The sequence below is a fragment of the Balaenoptera ricei genome, chromosome 1 (genome assembly GCF_028023285.1).
Source record: "Balaenoptera ricei isolate mBalRic1 chromosome 1, mBalRic1.hap2, whole genome shotgun sequence".
In the NCBI taxonomy this organism is placed as follows: Eukaryota; Metazoa; Chordata; class Mammalia; order Artiodactyla; family Balaenopteridae; genus Balaenoptera; species Balaenoptera ricei.
Genome location: NC_082639.1, coordinates 116,218,530 through 116,245,289, shown reverse-complemented (window position 1 = coordinate 116,245,289; position 26,760 = coordinate 116,218,530). Strand labels below are relative to the sequence as shown.

Below are 26,760 nucleotides of genomic sequence, written 5' to 3'. Positions count from 1 at the left end.
ATGCCACAGTTAGCCAGGACGGAGTCCGGGAAAAAGTCTGGACTTGCCAGAGAGGTAAGAGACCTTTGTTTCAGGGTGTGCAAGGGGAGGGGATTTCTTCCCAGTGTGCCCACAGAAGGCAGAGCACTGCCTAAGTGACCTTCAGAGACAGCAGTGAGCAGTGGCTATTAGCTCGGACCACAGAGAGGGGCATGAAACACTAAGGCTACTGCTGCTGCCACCAAGAATCCTGTGTGCAAGTGCAGGTCACTATCCACACACCCCCAGGAGCTTGTGCAGCACGCCACTGCTGGGGTCCCAAGATCCAGAGACAACTTTCCTGGGAGAACACCTGGCACACCTCAGGCTATAGCAATGCACGCCAGCCTCTGCCACCTCAGGCTCACCCCACATTCCAATTATGAATACCATACCCCTCCCCCTGGCCTGAGTGAGCAAGAGAGCCCTAATCAGCCACTGCTTTAACCCCCTCCTGTCTGGGCAGGGAACAGATGCCTGAGGCAGACCTACACGCAGAGGCAGGGCCAAAACCAAAGCTGAACCCCAGGAGCTGTGCGAACAAAGAAGAGAAAGGGAAATTTCTCCATGCAGCCTCAGGAGCAGCAGATTAAATCCCCACAATCAACCTGATAAACCCTGTATCAGAAGAATACCTGAATAGGCAATGAATGTTCCCAAAATTGAGGCAGTGGACTTTGGGAGCAACTGTAGACTTAGGGTTTGCCTTCTGCACCTAATTTGTTTCTGGTTTTATGTTTATCTTAGTATAGTATTTAGTGCTTATTATCATTGGTGGATTTGTTTATTTGTTTGTTTGCTCTCTTCCTTTTATATATATTTCCTTTTTCTCTTTTTTGTGAGTGTAGTGTGTATGTGTATGCTTCTTTGTGTGATTTTGTCTGTATAGCTTTGCTTTTACCATTTGTCCTAGGGTACTGTCTGTTCATTTTTTTGTTTTTGTTTTTGTTTTTCTTCTCTCTTCCTTTTCTTCTGAGCTGTGTGGTTGGCAGGGTCTTGGTGGTCCAGCCGGGTGTTGGGCCTGAGCCTTTGAGGTGGGAGTGCTGAGTCTAGGATACAGGACCACCAGAAACCTCCTGGCCCCAAGTAATATCAATCAGCGAGAGCTCTCCCAGAGATATTCGTCTCAACACTAAGACCCAGCTCCACCCAACAGCCAGCAAGCTCCAGTGCTGGACGCCCCATGACAAACAACAAGCAAGACAGGAACACAAACCCACCCATTAGCAGAGAGGCTGCCTAAAGTCATACTAAGTTCACAGACACTCCAAAACACACCACCGGACACGGCCCTGCCCACCAGAAGGACAGGTTACAGTGCCACCCACCAGAACACACACACCACTCCCCTCCACCAGGAAGCCTACACAAGCCACTGAACCAACCTCGCCCATTGGGGGAAGACACCAAAAATAAAGGAAACTACAAACCTGCAGCTTGCAAAAAGAAGACCCCAAACACAGTAAGTTAAATAAAATGAAAAAACAGAGAAATATGCATCAGATAAAGGAACAAGGTAAAAACCCACCAGACCAAACAAATGAAGAGGAAATAAGCAGTCAACCTGAAAAAGAATTCAGAGTAATGATAGTAAAAATGATCCAAAATCTTGGAAATAAAACGGAGAAAATACAAGAAACATTTAACAAAGACCTAGAAGAACTAAAGAGCAAACAAAACATGATGAACCACACAATAAATGAAATTAAAAATACTCTAGAAGGAATCAATATCAGAATAATGGAGGCAGAAGAACAGATAAGTGACCTGGAAGATAAAATAGTGGAAATAACTGCTGCAGAGCAGAATAAAGAAAAAAGAATGAAAAGAATTGAGGACAGTCTTGGAGACCTCTGGGACATTAAGTGTACCAATATTCAAATTATAGGAGTCCCAGATGAAGAGAAAAAAAGTGTCTGAGAGAATATTTGAAGAGATTATAATCGAAAACTTCCCTCACATGGGAAAAGAAATAGTCAATCAAGTCGAGGAAGCAGAGAAAGTCCCATACATGATAAATCCAAGGAGAAACATGCCAAGACACATATTAATCAAATTATCAAAAATTAAATTCAAAGAAAAATATTAAAAGCAGCAAGGGAAAAGCAACAAATAACATACAAAGGAAACCCAATAAGGTTAACAGCTGATCTTTCAGCAGAAACTTTGCAAGCCAGAAGGGAGTGGCAGGACATATTTAAAGTGATGAAAGGGAAAAACCTACAACCAAGACTACACTACCCAGCAAGGATCTCATTCAGATTCGATGGAGAAATTAAAATCTTTACAGAAAAGCAAAAGCTAAGAGAATTCAGCATCACCAAACCAGCTTTACAACAAATGCTAAAGGAACTTCTCTAGGCAGGAAACACAAGAGAAGGAAAAGATCTACAATAACAAACCCAAAACAATTAAGAAAATGGTAATAGGAACATACATATCGATAACTACCTTAAATGTAAATGGATTAAATGCTCCAACCAAAAGACATAGACTGGCTAAATAGATACAAAAACAGGACCCGTATATATGCTGTCTACAAGAGACTGGCTTCAGACCTCAGGACACATAAAGACTGAAAGTGAGGGGATGGAAAAAGATATTCCAGGCAAAAGGAAATCAAAAGAAAGCTGGAGTAGCAATACTCATATCAGACAAAATAGACTTTAAAATAAAGACTATTACAAGAGACAAAGAAGGACACTACATAATGATCAAGGGATCAATCCAAGAAGAAGATATAACAATTATAAATATTTATTCACCCAACATAGGAGCACCTCAACACATAAGGTAAATGCTAACAGCCATAAAAGGGGAAATTGACAGTAGCACAATAATACTAGGGGACTTTAAAACCCCACTTTCTACAATGGACAGATTATCCAAAATTAAAATAAATAAGGAAACACAAGCTTTAAAAGACACATTAGACCAGATAGACTTAATTGATATTTATAGGACAGTCCACCCAAAAACAACAGAATATACTTTCTTCTCGAGTGCTCATGGAATGTTCTCCAGGTTACATCATATCTTGGGTCACAAATCAAGCCTCGGTAAATTTAAGAAAATTGACATCATATCAAGTATCTTTTATGAGCACAACGTTATGAGACTAGATATTAATTACAGGAAAAATCTGTAAAATATACAAACACATGGGGGCTAAACAATATGCTACTAAATAACCAAGAAATCACTGAAGAAATCACAGAGGAAATCAAAAAATACCTAGAAACAGATGGCAATGAAAACACAATGACCCAAAACCTATGGAATACAGCAAAAGCAGTTCTAAGAGGGAAGTTTATAGCAATAAAATCCTTCCTTAAGAAACAGGAAACATCTCAAATAAACAACCTAACCTTACACCTAAAGCAATCAGAGAAAGAACAAAAAAAACCCAAAGTTAGCAGAAGGAAAGAAATCACAAAGATCAGATCAGAAATAAATGAAAAAGAAATGAAGGAAACAATAGCAAAGATCAATAAAACTAAAAGCTGTTTCTTTAAGATAAACAAAATGATAAAACTTTAGCCAGACTCATCAAGAAGAAAAGGGAGAAGACTCAAATAAACAGAATTAGAAATGAAAAAGAAGTAACAACTGACACAGCAGAAATACAAAGGATCATGAGAGACTACTACAAACAATTATATGTCAAAAAAATGGACAACATGAAAGAAATAGACAAATTCTTAGAAAAGTACAAACTTCCAACACTGAACCAAGAAGAAATAAAAAATATGAACAGACCAATCACAACACTGAAATTGAAACTGTGATTAAAAATCTTTCAATAAACAAAAGCCCTGGACTATGTGGTTTCACAGGTGAATTCCATCAAACATTTAGAGAAGAGCTAACACCTATCCTTCTCAAATTCTTCCAAAATATAGCAGAAGGAGGAACACTCCCAAACTCATTCTACGAGGCCAACATCACCCTGATACCAAGGCCAGACAAAGATATTACAAAAAAAGAAAACTACAGACCAATATCACTGATGAACATAGATGCAAAAATCCTCAACAAAATACTAACAAACAGAATCCAACAGCACACTAAAAGGATCATACACCATGATCAAGTGGGGTTTATCCCAGGAATGCAAGGATTCTTCAATATACACAAATCAATCAATGTGATACACCATATTAACAAATTGAAGGAGAAAAACCATATGATCATCTCAATAGATGCAGAAAAACCTTTAGGCAAAACCCAACAACGATTTATTATAAAAATTCTCCATAAAGTGGGCATAGAGGGAACTTACTTCAACATAGTGAAGCCCATATATGACAAACCCACAGCCAACATTGTTCTCAATGGTGAAAAACTGAAACCATTTCCTCTAAGATCAGGAACAAGACAAGGTTGCCCAATCTCACCACTATTATTCAACATAGTTTTGGAAATTTTAGCCACAGAAATCAGAGAAAAAATAAATAAATAAAAGGAATCCGAATCAGAAAAGAAGAAGTAAAACTGTCACTATTTGCAGATGACATGATACTATACATAGAGAATCCTAAAGATGCTACCAGAAAACTACTAGAGCTAATCAATGAATTTGGTATAGTGGCAGGATACAAAATTAATGCACAAAAATCTCTTACATTCCTATACACTAATGATGAAAAATCTGAAAGAGAAATTAAGGAAACACTCCTGTTTACCATTGTAACAAAAATAATAAAATACCTAGGAATAAACCTTCCTAAGGAGACAAAACACCTGTATGCAGAAAACTGTAAGACACTGATGAAAGAATTTAAAGATGATACAAGCAGATGCAGAGATATACCATGCTCTTGGATTGGAAGAATCAACATTGTGAAAATGATTATACTACCCAAAGCAATCTACAGATTCAGTGCAATCCCTATCAAGCTACCAATGGGATTTTTCACAGAACTAGAACAAAAAATTTTACAATTTGTATGGAAACACAAAAAACGCCAAATAACCAAAGCAATCTGGAGAAAGAAAAACAGAGCTGGATGAATGAGGTTCCCTGGCTTCATTCAGACTGTACTACAAAGCTACAGTAATCAAGACAGTATGGTACTGACACAAAAACAGAAATATTGATCAATGGAACAGGATAGAAAGCCCAGAGATAAACTCATGCACATATGGTCACCTTATCTTTGACAAAGGAGGCAATAATACACAATGGAAAAAAGACAGCTTGTTCAATAAGTGGTGTGGGGAAACCTGGACATGTAAAAAAATGAAATTAGAACACCTCCTAACACCATACACAAAAATAAACTCAAAATGGATTAAAGACCTACATGTAAGACCAGACACTATAACATCTTAGAGGAAAACATAGGCAGAACACTGTTTGACATCAATCACAGCAAGATTCTTTGTGACCCACCTCCTAGAGAAATGGAAATAAAACAAAAATAAACCAATGGGACTTAATGAAACTTAAAAGCTTTTGCACAGCAAAGGAAACCATAAACAAGACCAAAAGACAACCCTCAGAATGGGAGAAAATATTTGCAAACAAAGCAACTGACAAAGGATTAATCTCCAAAATATACCAGCAGCTCATGCAGCTCAGTATCAAAAAAACAAACAACCCAATCCAAAAATGGGCAGAAGACCTAAATAGACATTTCTCCAAAGAAGGTATGCAGATATCCAACAAACACATGAAAGGATGCTCAACATCACTAATCATTAGAGAAATGCAAATCAAAACCACAATGAGGTATCACTTCACACCAGTCAGAATGGCCATCATCAAAAAATCTACAAACAATAAATGCTAGAGAGGGTGTGGAGAAAAGGGAACCCTCTTGCACTGTTGGTGGGAATGTAAATTGATACAGCTACTCTGGAGAATAGTATGGAGGTTCCTTTAAAAACTAAAAATAGAACTACCATATAACCCAGCAATCCCAGTACTGGGCATATACCCTGAGAAAACCATCATTCAAAAAAAGACATGTACCACAACGTTCACTACAGCACTATTTACAATAGCCAGGACATGGATGCAACCTAAGTGTCCATCGACAGATGAATGGATAAGAAGATGTGGCACATATATACAATGGAATATTACTCGGCCATAAAAAGAAAGGAAATTTAGTTATTTGTAGTGAGGTGGATAGACGTAGAGTCTGTCATGCAGAGTGAAGTAAGTCAGAAAGAGAAAAACAAATACCGTATGCTAAAACATATATAAGAAATCTAAAAAAAAAATGGTTCTGATGAACCTAGGGGCAGGACAGGAATAAAGACACAGAGGTAGAGAATGGACTTGAAGACACAGGGAGGGGGAAGGGTAAGCTGGGACAAAGTGAAAGAGTAACATTGACATATATACACTACCGAATATAAAATAGATAGCTAGTGGGAAGCAGCTGCCTAGCACAGGGAGATCAGCTCCGTGCTTTGTTACCACCTAGTGGGGTGGGATAGGGAGGGTGAGAAGGAGGCACAAGAGGGAGGGGATATGGGGATATATGTATACATATAACTGATTCACTTTGTTTTACAGCAGAAACTTGCACAACATTGTAAAGCAATTATACTCCAATAAAGATGATAAAAAAAATGCATACTGAAGACATCCTTGATAACTCTTTATCTCCAATTGTTTATCTTTCATGGGAATCACCAATCTTTGCATGTCTTTTTCATACTCATCAATGAATTCCTATGGTAATTATATCACAGAATATTTTCTTTTACAACTGATGTCTTACCAGCCCTATTGAGATATGTAAAATATGTGCAAGATAGGGTCTTCTAATACTCTTTCTGTATTCTAACCACAGGATATTTAACTATAAATTTAATTAACTTGAAATTCAGTATAATAAAGTCAATAAATGAAGAAGAAGATGAAATTCCTGGTTCTGCCTAATTCTGATCATGTCACATGTCACATAGCTGAAGAAAGGGGATCTTCCTTTGACCTACCTTTACAGTCTGTTTGTGAACAAACAGACCTTTCAGGAACTACAAGCAATTTGACTCTCTATGGCACATCCATGGCTATGTACTTGGCTTTATGGATTATTTTGAAATGTGTTACTCAGAATGTGTTGCCAGAATGAAAGGAAAATGAAAAAATGGCACAGATTCTTTAATTGTGAGTCACTCTCTTTTCCTCTGGATGCCATCATTTACCCCTCATTTCTAGAACTTTATTTTTTCCTGCTTAGAGAATCATTTCTGAATGATTGCAGGCACCACTCCAACCCCCTCCTATATTTCTACCATCTTACATCTCTGCTAATTATAAGATATAGGCTTGCTGGAATATGACTATTTGTAGTCACATATCATCAACCAATCGAAAGTGAATAGTCTTTTTTCACTGGTTGGAATGGAATACACACTAGACTCAGAAATAGAGAACCCAGTTTGAATTCCAGTTATACTCAATTCTATTCAATATCTTTCACTCTTGCCCTAATTGATGAAATAAACTTTCATACCAAAAAAAAAAAAAAAATCCGTAGAAGAAATGACATGATTAGAAAAGCATTGCTTGCATCACCTAATAAAAAACTGATTTAGCCAAAAGTCGTTAAAAGATGAAATGATGAAAGGTTGATGGGATCAACTTGAATAGAGCATTAGGCTGTTTCTCCCTGAAACACTGATCAATTTAGCATTGCTGAGAGTAGTATAATCAAACAATATGTGCCTCCTGATGAGGGTTGACAGATAAAATATGGGATGCCTAGTAAAATTTGATTTTCAGATAAACAATAATTTTTAATATAAGTATGACCCATACAATATTTGGGATATCCTTATCCTTAAAATGTTATTTGTTAGTTATTTAGTATTCAAATTTAGATAGGTGTCTTGTATATGTATGTGTTAAACCTGATAATCCTACTTGATGTAATGCAAAAGTTTAATATATATATATAGTGTAGTTTAACATAGTTATATATATGGCTTAATATAGTATAATATAGCTTATAGCATATATATATATTTAGTATAGTTTAATAAATTGAACTTGCATCTAATTAAGCCTTTGGAACTGACTTCCAATCTGCAGGAAACACAGGATATAGAAGAACAAATTTAATGGTACAATGAGTAAGTAGATATCCAGAAGATGAAACTTTGACCTGGTTTTTAAACATATCAATGAAATGAAAAAACAAAGACGGGTGGGTGGGGGTGGGGAGAACAGCAGAATGCTCTAGACCAAAGATGCTCAAATGAGGATGATTTTGCCCCTGGGGGATATTTGGCAATATTTAGGGACATTTTTGGTTTTCTCTAATGTAGTGGGAGGAGAGGAAATGATGCTACTAGCACCTAGTAGTTAGAGGTCAGGGGTGCTGCTAAACATCTTGTAACACACGCAACAATCTCCCTCCTCACTCCCCTCTCACCTTCCACACACACGACAAAGAATTGTTAGGCCCAAAATGTCAACAGTGCTGCTGTTGAGAAACTCTGATCTAGTCTAAAAAAACTTTAAAGATTTACCAACCACATGTAAAGCACAACGATCATGTGAATCTTGAAACCATACTATAATATGGAGCACTTCTATGATAGAAGGCAAGATAGCTATTTAAGAAGAATAATGTAGAAAAATTTTTTATTGATATGGGAAAGGTTCACAATACATTGCTAAGAGAAAAAACAGACTGGATATAAAGAAGTTTGTTTAACATACCCTCATGTTGCTAAAAAGGAGAAAGTGTTACAAAAATAAAAACCATCCCATTTTTGCCATAAACATAAGTGTGTGTGTGTAAACAGATATGAATGCATAGAAAAATGATCAGAAAACCAGTCATCAAAATGTTTATAGTGTTGATATTTCTAAGTTGGAGATCAGAAGTGATTGGTGTCTTATTTTTCCTTTCCTGTTTTTTCTATAATGAACATATATTACTTTTTTTAATCAGAGGGAAAATAGAATAATTTTAGAAAGAAAATTATTAGTCAAAGTTCAATATCCTTATGGCCATTCCCTTTTACATGGTAGAGCTAAAATGGTTTCTCAAACATCTCCCAAGGGTACAGAGACCATCTTGATGGAGAGGTCATGCTGAGCCAGAAACTCAACTTACTGGAGTGGAAAGGTACTGCTGTTTCATACTCTCTCCAGAATAAGCTGAGAATGAACCAAAGGGAGCACGAGGGATGGGTCTGAGAGTATCTTCTGTCCTTTCCAAACACAGGAGATGGACCTCTCTAAATGGGAGAATTAGGCTGAGATGTATGTCAGTGAGACATAAGGAAATAGGCTGTAGGTTGAAACTGGACAAGAGAAGCCCTGGCTCCTATAAACACTCTGCTTGCTCTGATCTTATTTGAATAACTTTCAGGAAGTTGGCTGCTCTCTAATCCTGAAAAAACAAAATTTAGGGTCTTCTCTTTGTAAACTTATCCAGTATATTTATGGTTGGCTAAAACTCAATGCAGTATTAGTTTGTGAAACCTCCAAAATCCCCCAAAGTGAGTAAGCAAATGAAAGCATCTCTCTCATCTACTACCCAAGTTCCTAACAAAGTCCTTGAGATAAGCTCTAGGGTTCTCTCATCCTTACCTTCTAAGTACCCTGGAGGGATTTTGAAACAGATGGTCCCAGGAGACTTGGGGTACAGGGATTTGCTCCTCTTGGGGAAAATAAATATCCAAAGCTCCTGAAATTTGGAGTTTAACAGACTGCATTTTTTTTCCTGGGCCACTTCCCAAGCCAAAGGAACAAATGCCCCCAGCCTAAGGAATATAGCGATAATTTGAGGTTCTCTTTGATACTAGAAGAGCTGAGTTTTTCTTGATTTGTGGGTTTTAGCTTTCCTTTTAAATGGCTCTTGAATACATGGTGTTTTCACCTGCTTCCTCTGAATAGAGTCAGCCTTCAATGTCTTTTAAAGATCACTATCTGGAAAGTGGCTCCTCCTTCTTATTGCTAAGGTCAGGCACAGCGAGCGGCTGTTGGCAGAACTAAATGAAAATGGAATGCTATGGTATTTTCCAAGACATTACTGTTTTCCCTCTATGGTTTGCAGTATTTTTTGGTTATATTGATTCTCTTGTTCATTAATATTACATTTTTTCATGCTCATCTTGCTGTGGTAATGGATTCAAGGACATGAAATTTAGCTGAGACATTATAATGATCTCGAAATATTTTAATTATTATCAGGTTGAAAAGGAAATAGAAGGTGGGATAATGTGGGGATATGGCAAGTTGCAGGGAGAGAGAAATTGAGTCAATAGGAAGTAACATTTTCTAAAAATTAGGGCCACTCAAAAATAGAATTGATGATCATATATGGATCTATGTAATGAGATAGTATGCACCATTAGAAATGAAAAGAGTGAGACAGATTTACAGTACCATTATGGAAAGTATTCAAGATATAATATTAACAGAAAAAAGCTAGTTGTAAATTGGTATGTGCAGTCTAATTCCATTTGTGTAAAGTTGAAATGATACAGAAATATACATAATTGTACAAAGAAATTTTCTAGACAGAAATAAACAAATTAAAACAAACAAACAAACATAAATCATGTTTACCTCTGGACCAGAGAATGCAAAGTACAGAAAGAGAAAACTAACTTTTCCGGTTATACCCTTCTATACAGATGGCTTTTTTTCCCCCCTGAAGCATTTTTATAATATGAAAAGCCTAGTTTTATTTTTTTAATTTATTTATTATTTATTTATTATTTTATTATTTTTGGCTGTGTTGGGTCTTCGTTTCTGTGCGTGGGCTTTCTCTGGTTGTGGAAAGCGGGGGCCACTCTTCATCGCGGTGCGCGGGCCTCTCTTGTTGCGGAGCACAGGCTCCAGACGCGCAGGCTCAGTAGTTGTGGCTCACGGGCCCAGTTGTTCCGCGGCATGTGGGATCTTCCCAGACCAGGGCTCGAACCCGTGTCCCCTGCATTGGCAGGCAGACTCTCAACCACTGCGCCACCAGGGAAGCCCTAGTTTTATTTTTTTAAGTAAACTTAGTTTCTTTTAAAAAAAACAAGGGAATGCTAACTTGTAAGATAATGAAATTCCAATCATTGGAAGCACTGAAGCAGAGTTTAGGGGCTATTTTTGAGGAGTGCTGTGCTTTTAAAATTACCTCCTAAATCTAAGGTCCTATGATTCAGTTACATTTAAAGGACGTAAAGCTACCACAAACATGAATTTTTTCCACCTTGCTTCCAATTGGAAGCAAAGGCTTGGATAATGAAACGAATAAGATTAACCCCTTGCCTAGGACTGGTTGTCAGGTCTAAGCAGAAAATGATGCCGTGGGCTTCCCTGGTGGTGCAGTGGTTGAGAATCTTCCTGCTAATGCAGGGACACGGGTTCCAGCCCTGGTCTGGGAGGATCCCACATGCCGCGGAGCAACTAGGCCCGTGAGCCACAACTACTGAGCCTGCGCGTCTGGAGCCTGTGCTCCGCAACAAGAGAGGCTGCGATAGCGAGACCTGCGCACCGCGATGAAGAGTGGCCCCCGCTCGCCACAACTAGAGAAAGCCCTCGCACAGAAACGAAGACCCAACACAGCCAAAAATAAATAAATAAATAAATTTAAAAAAAAAAAAAAAGAAAAAAAAGAAAATGATGCCTCTAGAAGGAAACACTTTTACTTTTTTTAGCATGGAGAGAGATTTTTGGCTAAAGATCCAGAATCCAAGGAAACAGAAAGTGGTGTAAAGTGTTGCTTTTTTTCACTGACGTGAATTCCACACAAGGAGGCTGCCATTTTGTGTCAGTTATCATGCTCTTACCATCCTAGCGTTACCACTTATCAGTTCTTTGCCATCTTAAGGAGTCCCCATTTTCCTGAGGGAGTGAAGGGGGAGGAGATGGAATTGCAGGAATGCATAAGCTCCATTCAATCTTTTCTCTTCTATAGCCTAGCTTTTTTTTTTTTTTTTTTTCATTCCCCTTCATATAGGTAGGATTGATTTTTCCAGTTACATAAGCTTTGAATTTTGTCTTGTTCAGTAATACATGATGAATCTCAGTTAAACAGAAGCGGTTAAAGATTAGTCAATCACCACATCTCAGAGGAAAAGGAACACATATTTTGCTCTACATTTTCTCTATATTTTGAAAATATTTTATATTTTTCTGCTTTGCAACATCTGCCCTCATTCAGCTACTTGCATCCCAATATAGTAATAGTCAGAAATGGTTCTGTCTTTATTTAAAATTTTAATATTTTGTTCAGCTTGGATTGTTGCATTCATTTTTTTTTTAATACTGCATTAAATCTAATTCATCTTGATTACTGAGTTTTTTTGTTTTTTTGTTTTGGTTTTTTTTGGTTCTCCCTTAAATCCTGCACCCAAGGTGAGGCCTCACTAGCCACATTCTATTTCCAGCCACTCTTCAGAAAGTTTTTCTTTTTACCAACTAACATCTTTCTTTAAAAACTGAAGATAATTTCCTCTGAATCTGGCCCTTGGGTACTCAAATTTCTATAAAATGCCTGTTCAGAGACTTTAAGTTAGTTGCACATTATATTGTCAACTTTTTCTTCTCCAAGGTAAATTAACCCATTACTTTCACCTTTTCTCCTCAATCCTCTGCAGCCTCATTAGAAAGTTCCATTTTGGAAAAGAATTTAACAGTTTTGTTTTTGTGTTTAGAAGAGAATAATTAAGAAGAAAATCTTGAATATATAGAAAGCATAAAAAGAAAATTAATTTAAGATAATTCATTACCCAGAAAAAAATATTTTTAGCATTTTGGTATATTTACTTCCAGGCTTTTTCAAAGGCATGTGTGCCATTGAATGTGTTTCCTTTCTTTGTTAATTCCTTTTTTCCTTTTCTTTATTTTTACCAAATTATGATCTATTTATCTATCTATGTATTATCTATCTAATGTATTTATCTATATCAGCCCTTTTAGACATATAATGGCTGCATAGTTGCCAGCAGATGGATATAATTTATTTAATCATTCCTGTATCCATTTACATTATTTTTGGTATTCATTATTATAAATAATATCATAAAAATTTCTTATATATATATCCTGATACATATCTCTGATTATTTCCTTAAAATAAATACTTGGAAGTAGAAATATCAAGCCAAGGAAAATGGACATGCATTGTCACTAATATGCTAATATTTCATATACTTATTTAGACAGGTCCAAATTTTTCCAGTTTTCACAATGTTTTTTAGTTTTTCCAAGTTTTTCCTAATATAATCTCATTCCCAGAATGAGGAAAATGCATTAATTCTTTTTAATAAAAGCAAAGCAAAACAAAAAATGTTTATTCTTCCTCATCAGCTTTGTAGTCATAATGCTTCTCAGGCAGTTGTGGTGCAGAACAAATTACACTGGCTTTAAAATTTAAAAAGTGGATCAAGGACTTAATAATTTTGGACAAATCACCTAATCCTAGGTGTCTTTAGGTTCCCCATCTGCAAAATGGAGATAATTCTTACCTAACATATGGGATAGTTATGCTGTTACATAATATAGATAAAAACTCTTTATAAACTAAAAAGTGCCATAAAGGGCTATTATTGTTGTTGTTGTTATTATTATTAAACTTTTTTTATTAATGAGAACTTTCTGATCTTCAGTAACTCCCCAGTAGGGAATAGAGGGAGATGTGCAAACTGGTTTCCCCAAAGATACCTGTTTATAATTCTGAAGGAATCAGAGAAGAGTGTTCAGAGTCTAGTAGTGAGTCAAACTACCTGTGAAAATCCAAATCTAAGCACAAGGTAGAAAACACACAGAAATACACACCGTCCATGAGAACAGTTATGGTGTGGAACTAAGCAATTGAACTACACTACAGAGAGCTTGGGTTGATCGGTTGTATTTAGTCCTGAGATTTTCTGGGCAAGAGGAGACTTGAGGTAAGTACTGAAAAAAAAATAGAGGAATGTGGCTTGTTAAAAAATAATGTGTATGTGTGTGGGAGACAGGGGCAGTCAAATTGGAAGCTATTCAATGATTTGTGAAAAGCATTCATGAATGGTGCAAACAAGTGGAACAGAGAGAAAGCAAAAACTTATGTCTTGTTGGATCAGAGAGCATTGTCTTCTTTGGCAATTTAGCAGGGAAGATGTCTGAGAAGATGATAAAACTGTTCCTTAAAGAAAAGTAGAAGAGTTGTGGGCATAGTTGGAAAATTTATTTTAGGTAAAAAATCTGAAACTGTAATCCATGAGAAAATTATTTCCAAATTTAACTATGGATTTCCTATTTCTTTAGCCTCAGTTTTCCCCAACACCAATGTCCTAAAACACCAGAAAACATTTTCCACACTTGACATAGCCTTCCTTCTTTCTATCTTATCCCATCCCTATTCATTCTTTTGTATAAATCCCCATACATGAAATTGTTTCCTGATTGTGTTTTTCTTTTTTTTTTTTTTGAATTTTTGAATTTTATTATTTTATACAGCAGGTTCTTATTAGTTATCCATTTTATACATATTAGTGTATATATGTCAATCCCAATCTCCCAATTCATCACACCACCACCCCATAACACCACTTTCCACCATTTGGTGTCCATACGTTTGTTCTGTACATCTGTGTCTCAATTTCTGCCCTGCAAACCAGTTCATCTGTACCATTTTTCTAGGTTCCACATATATGCGTTAATATACGATATTTGTTTTTCTCTTTCTGACTTACTTCACTCTGTATGACAGTCTCTAGATCCATCCATGTCTCTACAAATGACCCAATTTCATTCCTTTCTGTAGCTGAGTAATATTCCATTGTATATATGTACCACATCTTTATCCATTCGTCTGTCAATGGGCATTTAGGTTGCTTCCATGACCTGGCTATGGTAAATAGTGCTGCAATGAACATTGGGGTGCATGTGTCTTTTTGAATTATGGTTTTTTCTGGGTATATGCCCAGTAGTGGGATTGCTGGGTTATATGGTAGTTCTATTTTTAGTTTTTTAAGGAACCTCCATACTATTCTCCATAATAGCTGTATCAATTTACATTCCCACCAACAGTGCAAGAGGATTCGCTGTTCTCCACACCCTCTCCAGCATTTGTTGTTTGTAGATTTTCTGATGATGCCCATTCAAACTGGTGTGAGTTGATACCCCATTGTGGTTTTGATTTGCATTTCTCTAATAATTAGTGATGTTGAGCAGCTTTTCATGTGCTTCTTGACAATCTGTATGTCTTCTTTGGAGAAATGTCTATTTAGGTCTTCTGCCCATTTTTGGATTGGGTTGTTTCTTTTTTTTAATATTGAGCTGCATGAGCTGTTTATATATTTTGGAGATTAATCCTTTGTCCGTTGATTCGTTTGCAAATATTTTCTCCCATTCTGAGGGTTGTCTTTTCATCTTGTTTGTAGTTTCCTTTGCTTGGCAAAACCTTTTAAGTTTCATTAGGTCCCATATGTTTATTTTTGTTTTTATTTCCATTACTCTAGGAGGTGGATCAAAGAAGATCTTGCTGTGATTTATGTCAAAGAGTGTTCTTCCTATGTTTTCCTCTAAGAGTTTTATAGTGTCTCATCTTACATTTAGGTCTCGAATCCATTTTGAGTTTAATTTTGTGTATGGTGTTAGGGAGTGTTCTAATTTCATTCTTTTACATGTAGCTGTCCAGTTTTCCCAGCACCACTTATTGAAGAGGCTGTCTTTTCTCCATTGTATATTCTTGCCTCCGTTGTCATAGATTAGGTGACCATAGGTGCGTGAATTTATATCTGGGCTTTCTATCCTGTTTCATTGATCTATATTTCTGTTTTTGTGACAGTACTATACTGTCTTGATTACTGTAGCTTTGTAGTATTGTCTGAAGTCAGGGAGTATGATTTCCCCAGCTCCATTTTTTCCCTCAAGACTGCTTTGGCTATTCGGGGTCTTTTGTGTCTCCATACATATTTGAAGATTTTTTGATCTAGCTCTGTAAAAAATGCCATTAGAAATTTGATAGAGATTGCATTGAATCTGTAGATTGCTTTGGGTAGTATAGTCATTTTCACAATATTGATTCTTCCAATCCAAGAACATGGTATATCTCTCCATCTGTTGGTATCATCTTTAATTTCTTTCATCATTGTCTTAAAGTTTTCTGCATACAGGTCTTTTGTCTCTTTAGTTAGGTTTAATCCTAGGTATTTTATTCTTTTTGTTACAATGGTAAACAGGAGTGTTTCCTTAATTTCTCTTTCAGATATTTCATCATTAGTGTATAGGAATGTAAGAGATTTCTGTGCATTAATTTTGTATCCTGCAACTTTACCAAATTCATTGGTTAGCTCTAGTAGTTTTCTAGTGGCACCTTTAGGATTCTCTATGTATAGTATCATGTTATCTGCAAACAGTGACAGTTTTACTTCTTTTCCAATTTGTATTATTTTTATTTCTTTTCCTTCTCTGATGGCCGTGGCTAGGACTTCCAAAACTATGTTGAATAATAGTGGTGAGAGTGGACATCCTTGTCTTGTTCCTGATTTTAGAGGAAATGCTTTCAGTTTTTCACCATTGAAATGATGTTTGCTGTGGGTTTGTCATATATAGCCTTTATTATGTTGAGGTAGGTTCCCTCTATGCCCACTTTCTGGAGAGTTTTTATCATAAATTGATGTTGAATTTTGTTGAAAACTTTTTCTTCATCCATTGAAATGATCACATGGTTTTTATTCTTCAATTTGTTAATATGGTGTATCACATTGATTGATTTGCATATATTGAAGAATCCTTGCATCCCTGGGATATATCCCACTTGATCATGGTGTATGATCTTTTTAATGTGTTGTTGGATTCTGTTTGCTACTATTTTGTTGAGGATTTTTGCATCTATATTCATCAGTGATATGGGTCTGTAATTTTCTTTTTTGTAGTATCTTTGTCTGGTCTTGGTATCAGGGTGATGTTGGCCTCATAGAATGAGTTTGGGAGTGTTCCTCCCTCTGCAATTTTTTGGAAGAGTTTGAGGAGGATGTGTGTTAGCTCTTCTCTAAATGTTTGATAGAATTCACCTGTGAAGCCATCTGGTCCTGGACTTTTGTTTGTTGGAAGATTTTAAATCACAGTTTCACTTTCATTACTTGTGATTGGTCTCTTCATGTTTTCTATTTCTTCCTGGTTCAGTCTTGGAAGGTTATACCTTTCTAAGAATTTGTTCATTTCTTCCAGGCTGTCCATTTTATTTGCATAGAGTTGCTTGTAGTAGTCTCTTAGGATGCTTTGTATTTCTGTGTTGTCTGTTGTAACTTCTCCTTTTTCATTTCTAATTTTATTGATTTCAGTCCTCTCCATCTTTTTCTTGATGAATCTGGCTAATGGTTTATCAATTTTCTTTATCTTCTCAAAGAACCAGCTTTTAGTTCTATTGATCTTTGCTATTGTTTTCTTTGTTTCTATTTCTGCTCTGATCTTTATGCTTCCTTTCCCTCTGCTAACTTTGGGTTTTGTTTGTTCTTCTTTCTCTAGTTCCTTTAGGTGTAAGGTTAGGTTATTTATTTGAGATTTTTTCTTCTTTCTTGAGGTAGGCCTGTATTGCTATAAACTTCCCTCTTAGAACTGCTTTTGCTGCATCCCATAGGTTTTGGATTGTCGTCTTTTTGTTGTCATTTGTCTCTAGGTATTTTTTGATTTCTCCAGCGATCTCTTGGTTATTTAGTAATGTATTGTTTAGCCTCCATGTGTTTGTGTTTTTTACTTTTTTTTCCTGTAATTGATTTCTAATCTCATAGTGTTGTGGTCAGAAAAGATGCTTGATATGATTTCAGTCTTCTTAAATTTACTGAGGCTTGATTTGTGACCCAAGATGTGATCTATCCTAAAGAATGTTCCATGAGCGCTTGAGAAGAAAGTGTAATCTGCTGTTTTTGGATGGAATGTCCTATCAATATCAATTAAATCTATCTGGTCTATTGTGTCATTTAAAGCTTCTGTTTCCTTATTAATTTTCTCTTTGGGTGATCTGTCCATTGCTGTAGGTTAGGTGTTAACCTCCCCCACTATTATTGTGTTACTATCGATTTCCTCTTTTACAGCTGTTAGCATTTGCGTTATGTATTGAGGTGCTCCTATGTTGGGTGCATATATATTTATAATTGTTATATCTTCTGCTTGGATTGATCCCTTGATCATTATGTAGTGTCCTTCCTTGTCTCTTGTAACATTCTTTATTTTAAAGTCTATTTTATCTGATATGAGTATTGCTACTCCAGCTTTCTTTTGATTTCCATTTGCATGGAATATCTTTTTCCATCCTCTCACTTTCAGTCTGTATATGTCCCTAGGTCTGAAGTGGGTCTCTTGTAGACAGCATATATATGGGTCTTGTTTTTCTATCCTTTCAGCGAGCCTGTGTCTTTTGGTTGGAGCAATTAATCCATTCACGTTTAAGGTAATTATCAATATGTATGTTCCCATTACCATTTTCTTAATCGTTTTGGGTTTGTTTTTTAGGTCCTTTTCTTCTCTTGTGTTTCCCACTTAGAGAAGTTCCTTTAGCATTTGTTGTAAAGCTGGTTTGGTGGTGCTGAATTCTCTTAGCTTTTGTTTGTCTGTAAAGCTTTTGATTTCCCCATCGAATCTGAATGAGACCCTTGCTAGGTAGAGTAATCTTGGTTGTAGGTTCTTCCCTTTCATCACTTTAAATATGTCATGCCACTCCCTTCTGGCTTGTAGAATTTCTACTGAGAAATCAGCTGTTAACCTTATGGGAGTTCCCTTGTATGTTATTTGTCATTCTTCCTTTGTTGCTTTCAATAATTTTTGTTTGTCTTTAATTTTTGTCAATTTGATTGCTGTGTGTCTCTGTGTGTTTCTCCTTGGGGTTATCCTGCCTGGGACTCTGTGTTTCCTGGATTTGTGTGGCTATTTCCTTTCCCATGTTAGGGAAGTTTTTGACTATAATCTCTTCAAATATTTTCTCGGGTCCTTTCTCTCTCTCTTCTCCTTCTGGGACCCCTATAATGAGAATGTTGTTGCATTTAATGTTGTCCCAGAGGTCTCTTAGGCTGTCTTCATTTCTTTTCATTCTTTTTTCTTTATTCTCTTCCACCATTCGGTCTTCCAACTCACTTATCTGTTCTTCTGCCTTGGTTATTCTGCTATTCTGCTATTGCTTCCTTGTAGTGTATTTTTCATTTCAGTTATTGTATTGTTCATCTCTGTTTGTTTGTTCTTTAATTCTTCTAGCTCTTTGTTAAACATTTCTTGCATCTTCTCGATCTTTGCCTCCATTCTTTTTCTGAGGTCCTGGATCATCTTAACTATCATTATTCTGAATTCTTTTTATGGAAGCTTGCCTATCTCCACTTCATTTAGTTGTTTTACTGCAGTTTTGCCTTGTTCCTTCATCTGGTACATAGCCCTCTGCCTTTTCATCTTGTCTACCTTTCTGTGAATGTGGTTTTTGTTCCACAGCCTGCAGGATTGTATTTTTTCTTGCTTCTCTTGATTGTGTTTTTCTATCTTTTACTTATAGGTGAACAATAGTCCTCATTAACTGGACATCCATCTGGAGCAGATCCTTATTATTTCCTTCTCCTAGAATTCCCCTGCTCAAAGCACTGGACACTGATGTGTTCTGACTGCTTGGCCTAAGTCTCCAGCTTTTGGACATGGAATTTGTCAATGAAGACTGAGAACCATGCAATGGTGGGTGAATTTATTTTATAGGGTTTTACCAGCTTTCATGAACACAGCTCATCCTATTTGTGGTATTTCTTACCTTATACCTTTTAACCTTGGCTGGCAATGTCATCATTGTGACAATTATCAGTATTGATCACCACCTTCACACACCCATGTACTTTTTTTTTACTATGCTTTCCACTTCAGAGACCTCGTACACATTGGTCATTGTACTCAGATGTTCTCCAGCCTTGTAAGCCTGAGCCAACACATCTCCTTGGCTGGCTGTGCCACCCAGATGTTCTTTTTTATCACTTTGGCCATCAACAAGTGCTTTCTACTCACAGCAATGGGATATGACTGCTATGTGGCCATCTGCAACCCCTTGAGGTACACAGTCATCATGAACAAGAGGGCGTGTGCCCAGCTGGTATGGGGGCCCTGCAGCATTGGGCTACTTGTGGCCACAATTCAGACTTCCTCTGTGTTCAGGCTGCCCTTTTGTGACAGAGAGACGGCCCATTATTTTTGTTACATCCGCCCAGTTATGAAACTCTCCTATGCTGACACCACTATACGTGACATAATTAATTTCCTTGTCAGCTCACTCATTATTGTGGTGCCCATGGTTTTGGTCTTCATCTCCTATGTCCTCATCATCTCTACCATCCTCAAGATCACCTCTGCTGAGGGCTGGAAGAAGGCTTGTACCATTTGCACCTCCCACCTCACTGTGGTCATTCTCCACTACGGCTGTGCCTCCACTCCCTACCCCAAGCCCAAGTCAGAGATCATGAGGGATCAGGACCAGCTGATTTCAATGACTTACACCGTTTTTACTCCTCTCCTTAATCCTGTGGTGTATACTCTAAGGAACAAAGAGGTCAAGGATGCCCTTCACCGTGCTGTTGGCAAAAACCTCTTGCCTAGGATCTTTGGTAGCTTGATATATACCCTATCATACTGTGGGTATTTTTGTAATCACAAGAAAAATTGATCCTATCATTCTTCCTCTACTCAGAGAGAGTTGCACAATTTGGTGGTAAGCCTGCATTAAAGAACTGAGTTTCCCTGACTTGAATTCTGTTTTTACCATCATTCTCCCATACCCTCTATTCATTTGGGGGGTTACCACCAGCCACATGGTCAGATGCTCCTCACAAAGTGGAAAGTCGGTAGGGAATAATAAGCAAGAGGGTGACTGATTGTTTCCACTTTGTTAATGCCAGAAAAGTGGGCTGCATAACGCCTGTTTGAGGTGCTGGGTTGAAAGATCAACCTAAATGTCAGGTAGATATTGAGCTCTAAAACTTCAGAGATAGCATGGTCGGTGGGCAAGATTTGTGGAAAGCACAGTCAAAACCACCTTTCCGACTTATCACTTTCTCCTTTGGGCAATGACAAGAGTAACAGACTCTGACATTTCAGAAGAAATATTACCAGATTAAAACATTCTCACCTGCCTTGGAGACCCATGAATTTTTTTTTTTTTTCTCAATTTTGCTGAAGCTCACATTAGGACTGTTTCCTTGGTGAGTTTTGTATATTTACATGTTAATAAGTAACTTGTCACACCCAGCAACTGAATTTCACTGCAGTTATACATGCTTTCTCTGGGAGTAATGCATATGCCATAATGTATTCACAAGTGTAGGGCTAGCTTTCCGAAGATCTATTTTGAAATTAAATTTATTAAGGAAATTTCCTGGTCCAGTGGTTAGGACTCCACAATTCCACTGCCGGTGGGCTGCGTTTGAACCCTGGTCAGGGAACCAAGATCCCACAAGCTGCATGACCCAGCCAAAAAAAAAAAAAAAAAGGAATTAAATTTATTAATACCACCTCCCAACTAACTCTGACTGTCTCAGATCTGGAAATTAGCCTGTGATTTTCATTCATCTCTATGCGGAGCCTGAGGTGATGCCTGTGTCTTGCCTTTGCCCTCTTCATTTCTATTTACATTGATGAACTCATTTTCTGTTAACCGTTGGGTACCTCAAACTCTGAGTTTAAACACTTGCCTAAACAAGAGTCTGGGAGTCTCCCAATTCTTACTGTTATTGCCTTCTGAAGGGGAAAATTGTATTGATTTGTGAGAAACGTTTAAGGCTTTAGGATGATTTGTCCTGGCATTCAAAAGAGGCAGAACTTGCCAAATGTCTTCTAGTCCATAAAGGGCTGACGTTAAAAGAAAAAAAGAAAGTAGTCCATGTCTCCCACCCACTATCCTTCTTCTGCTTGAGGACAGTCCAAGTGTCCCCACTGAGGATGCATTGAAATTGCCTGTCAAACAAAGGACTTGGGACTCCCTAATGGTACCAGGGTCAAGAAGGGAAATCTTCATGCTTATGGAGAATTACCTGCAGGAATATAAGCTTTGCCTCCCTAGAGGAGCTACCTCCAAGAGAGTGAATGTGAAGAAGAGCCTCCAAGGCAGTTAATCTTTGCCTTTATCTGGGTTCCCTGAGAACACTTCTGAATCCTTTCCGGGTTAGGTTCAAGGGTAACAGTCACAACCTTGCTTTCTGAGAAAGCCCCATTGGAGATTTTTCTCTTCGGGGGTCCTGCTCATGATAGTAGCCCATTCTTGAAAGGCCTCTCTCAGCAGTCACATCATTTTTATAGATTGATGAACTTTTTTGCACTCAGGACCCCCATGGGGCATCCCACAGCTATACAGGGCTCTAGAAGATTGACAGCCACACTGAAAGCAGTGTTTTCCCCTGAGTTCCTATAGTTTGATGCTGCAGAAAATTATGTAATGTGTGCAACAACAAAGAATGTATATTAAAGGTCTACCTAGTCCTTGTGTCTTTAATGTAGTTTACACCATCTTAACAGAGCCAGAAAAATGGAAATCAATGTATTTAATTTCAAAGAGAATGTGTGAGTGACTATTATTAAACACAAATCATGTCTGAAGGGAGTGAGGCTTACACCTACAACTTGGGCTTCACCACCACATAGCCCCTAGCTTTATAAGTCAGGGCCCGCCAATTCAAGATGTTGCCATTGTAACAGGAGGAGCACATATTCTTTAAGGGGACCACATGATCCCACAAGGACACATCCCAGATCTTCCCAACAAAGGATTGTTTTGCATAAAAACGTCCCCCAAAGGAATGCTGCTTGTGTCCCAGGATGATGCTTGCCTCTGCTCCCAAAGAGTACCCTTTCCTCAAACGCTTCCTCCCCACAGGCTTCCCATTCACCCGGAGTTCAGCAATCCCAGAAGCAGACTTCCAGCTGACACAGAGATGGATTGAGGCATAAGGGGACAGGGAGACCTTGAAAGTGACCCCGGTGTTCCCAATGTACAGCTTGTACTCTCCTACTTTGTTGACAAAGAGAAGCAGCTCATTGTCTGTAGACCTAGTGCTGTAGGAGAAGAGGCTGTAAGAGCGGGTGAGGTCTGTGGAGGCTTTCAGGCACAGAGTGAAACTTTTCAGCGGCTTCTTCACCCTGGGGATCAGGTACACATGGGCTTTGTTTGATTCTTTAGGGAAAATAAACACCTTCCCTCTCAAATCTGTAGAGAGAAAAAAAAAAAAAAACAATGTGGCAAAAATTCTATCAATTCTTTTGTTTGATTTGCTCTCACTATGGATCATGGGCAGCTTCCTGATAGAGTATATACAGTGTTTACAAGATGCTTGTAAGTGCATTATCTCAGTGATAGTATAAGCAAAATGTTAGTGTTAAAAGGCAGGTTTTGCTACAGTTGTCCTGATAGAAAGAGGAATTAAAGATGTCCTATATCAACTCGCACTCTCATCTTCTTTGTAGGTTTCATCTGGGTAGAGCAGCAAACACCAGTGTAGAAAATGAAACACAGGGTACTTCCCTGGTGGTCCAGTGGTTAAGACTCTGCGCTTCCAGTGTAGGGGGCATGGGTTCCATCCGCAGTTGGGAAACTAAGATCCCACATGCTGCGTGGTGCAGCCAAAGAGAAAAAAATGAAAAAAAAAAAAAAAAAAAGAAGAAAATGAAACACAGATGACTCATGGAGTATAATGGTTAAAGTATGTAGCACCCCATATTCTCCCATTGCTGATCATATTCTGAGATGTCAGTGATCTAAATATCACCGTATGTGTGGTTTGTGACCTTGTCAGTATACAAACCTGAAGCAAAATAGCGTGGTTAGCCAGAGAGTGGTGTTTTGAATAACTTATAACTGATAGTGATATGACAGAAAAGTGGGTGTCTCAAACTTGAGAAGCTGGGGTTGGGCTTATTAGGTACAATAGAAAGGGAGAAAAAAAGAGTGCCAGGACATTAAAGCTTTTTTACTGCTAATAAAACCTAACTTCTTTGTAGCACTTATGCATCACAAAGTAAATTTTTCCCTTTAGTGTGATGTCATCCTTATACCCATTTCATAGACAAAGAAACTGAGGGTCAGAGTTCAGCAACTTCACAAAGGCAATTCAGTTAGTTTGGGAGAAACTGGTTCTCTACTTAAAGTTCAAGATTCTTCTAAAATTTCATATTTCCTCTCACGTGACCCAGACTAAAGGATTGAGAAGGATCAGAGAATGAACACCCTAATAACTGTAATAACCTCTTTTTCTAATAAAAGTTGCACATCCCTTCTTGTTCTCTCAGGTGAGAGGTAATGGTGTTCCCAAGTAGTAAACAAAGCCAGCTGTCCTTTCTCTAGCCCTGGGGCTTCCTTCTGCCAGGCATGTCCTTACTCATCAGTATCTGTAGTGGTTTTAAGAATATGTCTGAAATAATTCTCCTCTCCTTGATTGTAGGCTAACTTGCTGTTAATGAATAGAATACAGCAGAACTGAGGTAAGTGACAGAAGATGAGATTTTGAAAAGACTGTGCTTTTTTTTTTTTTTTAGTTGCTTCCAAGTTTTATTTCTTTTTTAAAAAATTTTTAATTTAGTTTTTATTTTATATTGGAGTATAGTTGATTTACAATGTTGTGTTGGTTTCAGGTGTACAGCTAAGTGATTCAGTTATACATATACATATATCCATTCTTTTTCAGATTCTTTTCCCATATAGGTTATAACACAGTATTGAATAGATTTCCCTGTGCTATGCAGTAGGTCCTTGTTGGTTATCCATTTTATATATAGTAGTGTGTACATGTTAATCCCAAACTCCTAATTTATCCCTCCCACCAGTGTTTCCCCTTTAGTAGCTGTAAGGTTTTTTTTCTATGTCTGTGAGTCTGCTTCTGTTTTGTGAATAAGTTCATTTGTATCCATTTTTTTTAGTTTCCACATATAAATGTTATCATATATTTGTCTTTGTCTGAGAAAGGTCCATCCATGTTGCTGCAAATGGTATTATTTCATTATTTTTAATGGTTGAGTAATATTCCATTGTATATACATACCACATCATCTTTATCCATTCATCTGTCAATGGACATTTAGGCTGCTTCCATGTCTTGGTTATTGTAAACAGTGCTACAATGAACACTGGGGTACATGTATCTTTTCGAATTATAGTTTTCTCTGGATATATCCAGGAATGGGATTGCTAGATCATATGGTAGTTCTATTTTTAATTTTTTAAGAAAGACTGTGCTTTTGGGCTGGGCCCTTTCTCTCTGTTAGATCACTCACTGTTGGAGAAGCCAGCTGCCATGTCATAGGCTGCTTGATAGAAAGGTCCATATGGCAAGGAACTAAGGGAAGCCTCCAGCCAACAGCCTGTGAAGAACAGAGGCCCTCAACCCAACAGCCTGTAAGAGCTGAATCCTGATGATAACCATGCGAATGAGCTTGGAAGCAGATCCTCCCCAAGTCGAGCCTTCAGATGAGAGGACAGCTCTGGTTGACTGACTGCAAACTTATGAGAGACCTTGAGTCAGAATCATCCTGCCGAGCTGTTCCCTGATTCCTGACCCACAGAAAGTATGAGATAATAAATGTTTGTTGTTTTAAGCTGCTAAATTTTAAGGTGATTTGTAATACTGCAATAGATAACTTATAACATCCTTCATTCACATCTTCCTCAAACAGCAACCCCAGTAGTAACAAAATGTGCTGTACTCCAGTTCCCCTGGGACTTGGAGAAAACTTTATCCCAGCAAGGCTCAGGACCTACCTTTCTGTGTCATACCCTCTGAGAGAAAAGTGAGAAGCAGGACACCCAGAAGAAGCTTCTCCATCCTGTGCTCCTTGGATCTTCAGGAGTAGTGGGAGGAACAGCAGTGGTCCTACCAATGGAGAGATGCTCACTGTCTGACTTCTTATATTGTGCTTTTAGAGGCACAGCCTTTGTTCCAGCAACAGAAGGCAAAGCTATAAATGGTAAATATTAACTGAAGCAGGAAAGGATTTGGAAACAGATTTGTTTACTTTCTGGTCTATTGCTTCAGTTGTAGGGTCTTTCCTTTCTTTTTTAAGTGTTCTATTTCCTGCTGAACTGTCCTGGTCCTGTCTCCCCACAAGAAAAAGAGACTCTATGTCCTCCTAAAGGGACATTTAATTACCTAATATATGTAAGGAAATTGTGGCAGTCTGTTGTTAGTTCTGTCAGATGGGCATCCTCGTGGAGCTGCTGGAGGAACCATTTCCCCCCTGTGTTTAGGGGCTGGGGTATCACAGTGGAGAAACTGACATTTACTGATTCAGGTGGCTGTGAACTTCAAGATAGTGGAGATCTAGCTCTTGTGGTCTTGATGATGAAGTTGCCAGGTTGTCTGTAAGGAAGCTTCTAGATGCTGGGTGTTAAGATGATGCCCTTCACTTGGAATCTGGACATCAGCTAGGAAATAAGCTCAAAGAAGGTGTCTGTGAAGGTGGATAGACTGAACCCATTTTGAGAGGGCACAGAATAGTGCTTAGATACTGGGAACAAGCCAGATATGTTATGACCTAAATCTGTGATTTACAAACCTGACTACGTCTAAACATTTTATCCTGGTGTTTCTCTGTCTCTAATAAATTTTTTTTGTAAGTTGCTGTATCAATTTCTCCTTTATTATTCATTACACATTATAAGATTTTAAAATTTGAGAACATATGGGTCATGTATGTTTTCTCCCACAGTTTAATCTCCAGCACTTATCACTGTGATTCATTTATAAAAGCCCTAATACTACTTATGAAATGAACTAATCTGGGTGTTTCCGGGTTGATGAGAAGAACTAAAGGAAATTATCAAAGGCTCTCGGTTGCAAACAACAAAA

The 26,760-nt window shown here is 37.7% G+C and overlaps 2 protein-coding genes across 2 annotated transcripts; one reads left to right on the top strand and one right to left on the bottom strand.

Moving 5' to 3' along the window:
- On the top strand, positions 1-20,597 carry LOC132366549 (olfactory receptor 10J1-like). The gene is given in 3 exon segments (XM_059924173.1): positions 1-54; positions 19,672-19,828; positions 19,831-20,597. Coding segments are annotated over 3 exon segments (978 nt in total).
- A 1,942-nt stretch (positions 20,598-22,539) lies between these two features.
- On the bottom strand, positions 22,540-25,778 carry LOC132352247 (mucosal pentraxin-like). The gene is made up of 2 exons (XM_059902582.1): positions 25,674-25,778; positions 22,540-23,129 (listed from the first exon to the last, which is right to left on the bottom strand). Exons 1-2 carry the CDS (start codon positions 25,735-25,737, stop codon positions 22,540-22,542), a joined length of 654 nt encoding a protein of 217 aa, XP_059758565.1. The 5' UTR covers positions 25,738-25,778.
- Between the last annotated feature and the right edge of the window lie 982 nt (positions 25,779-26,760).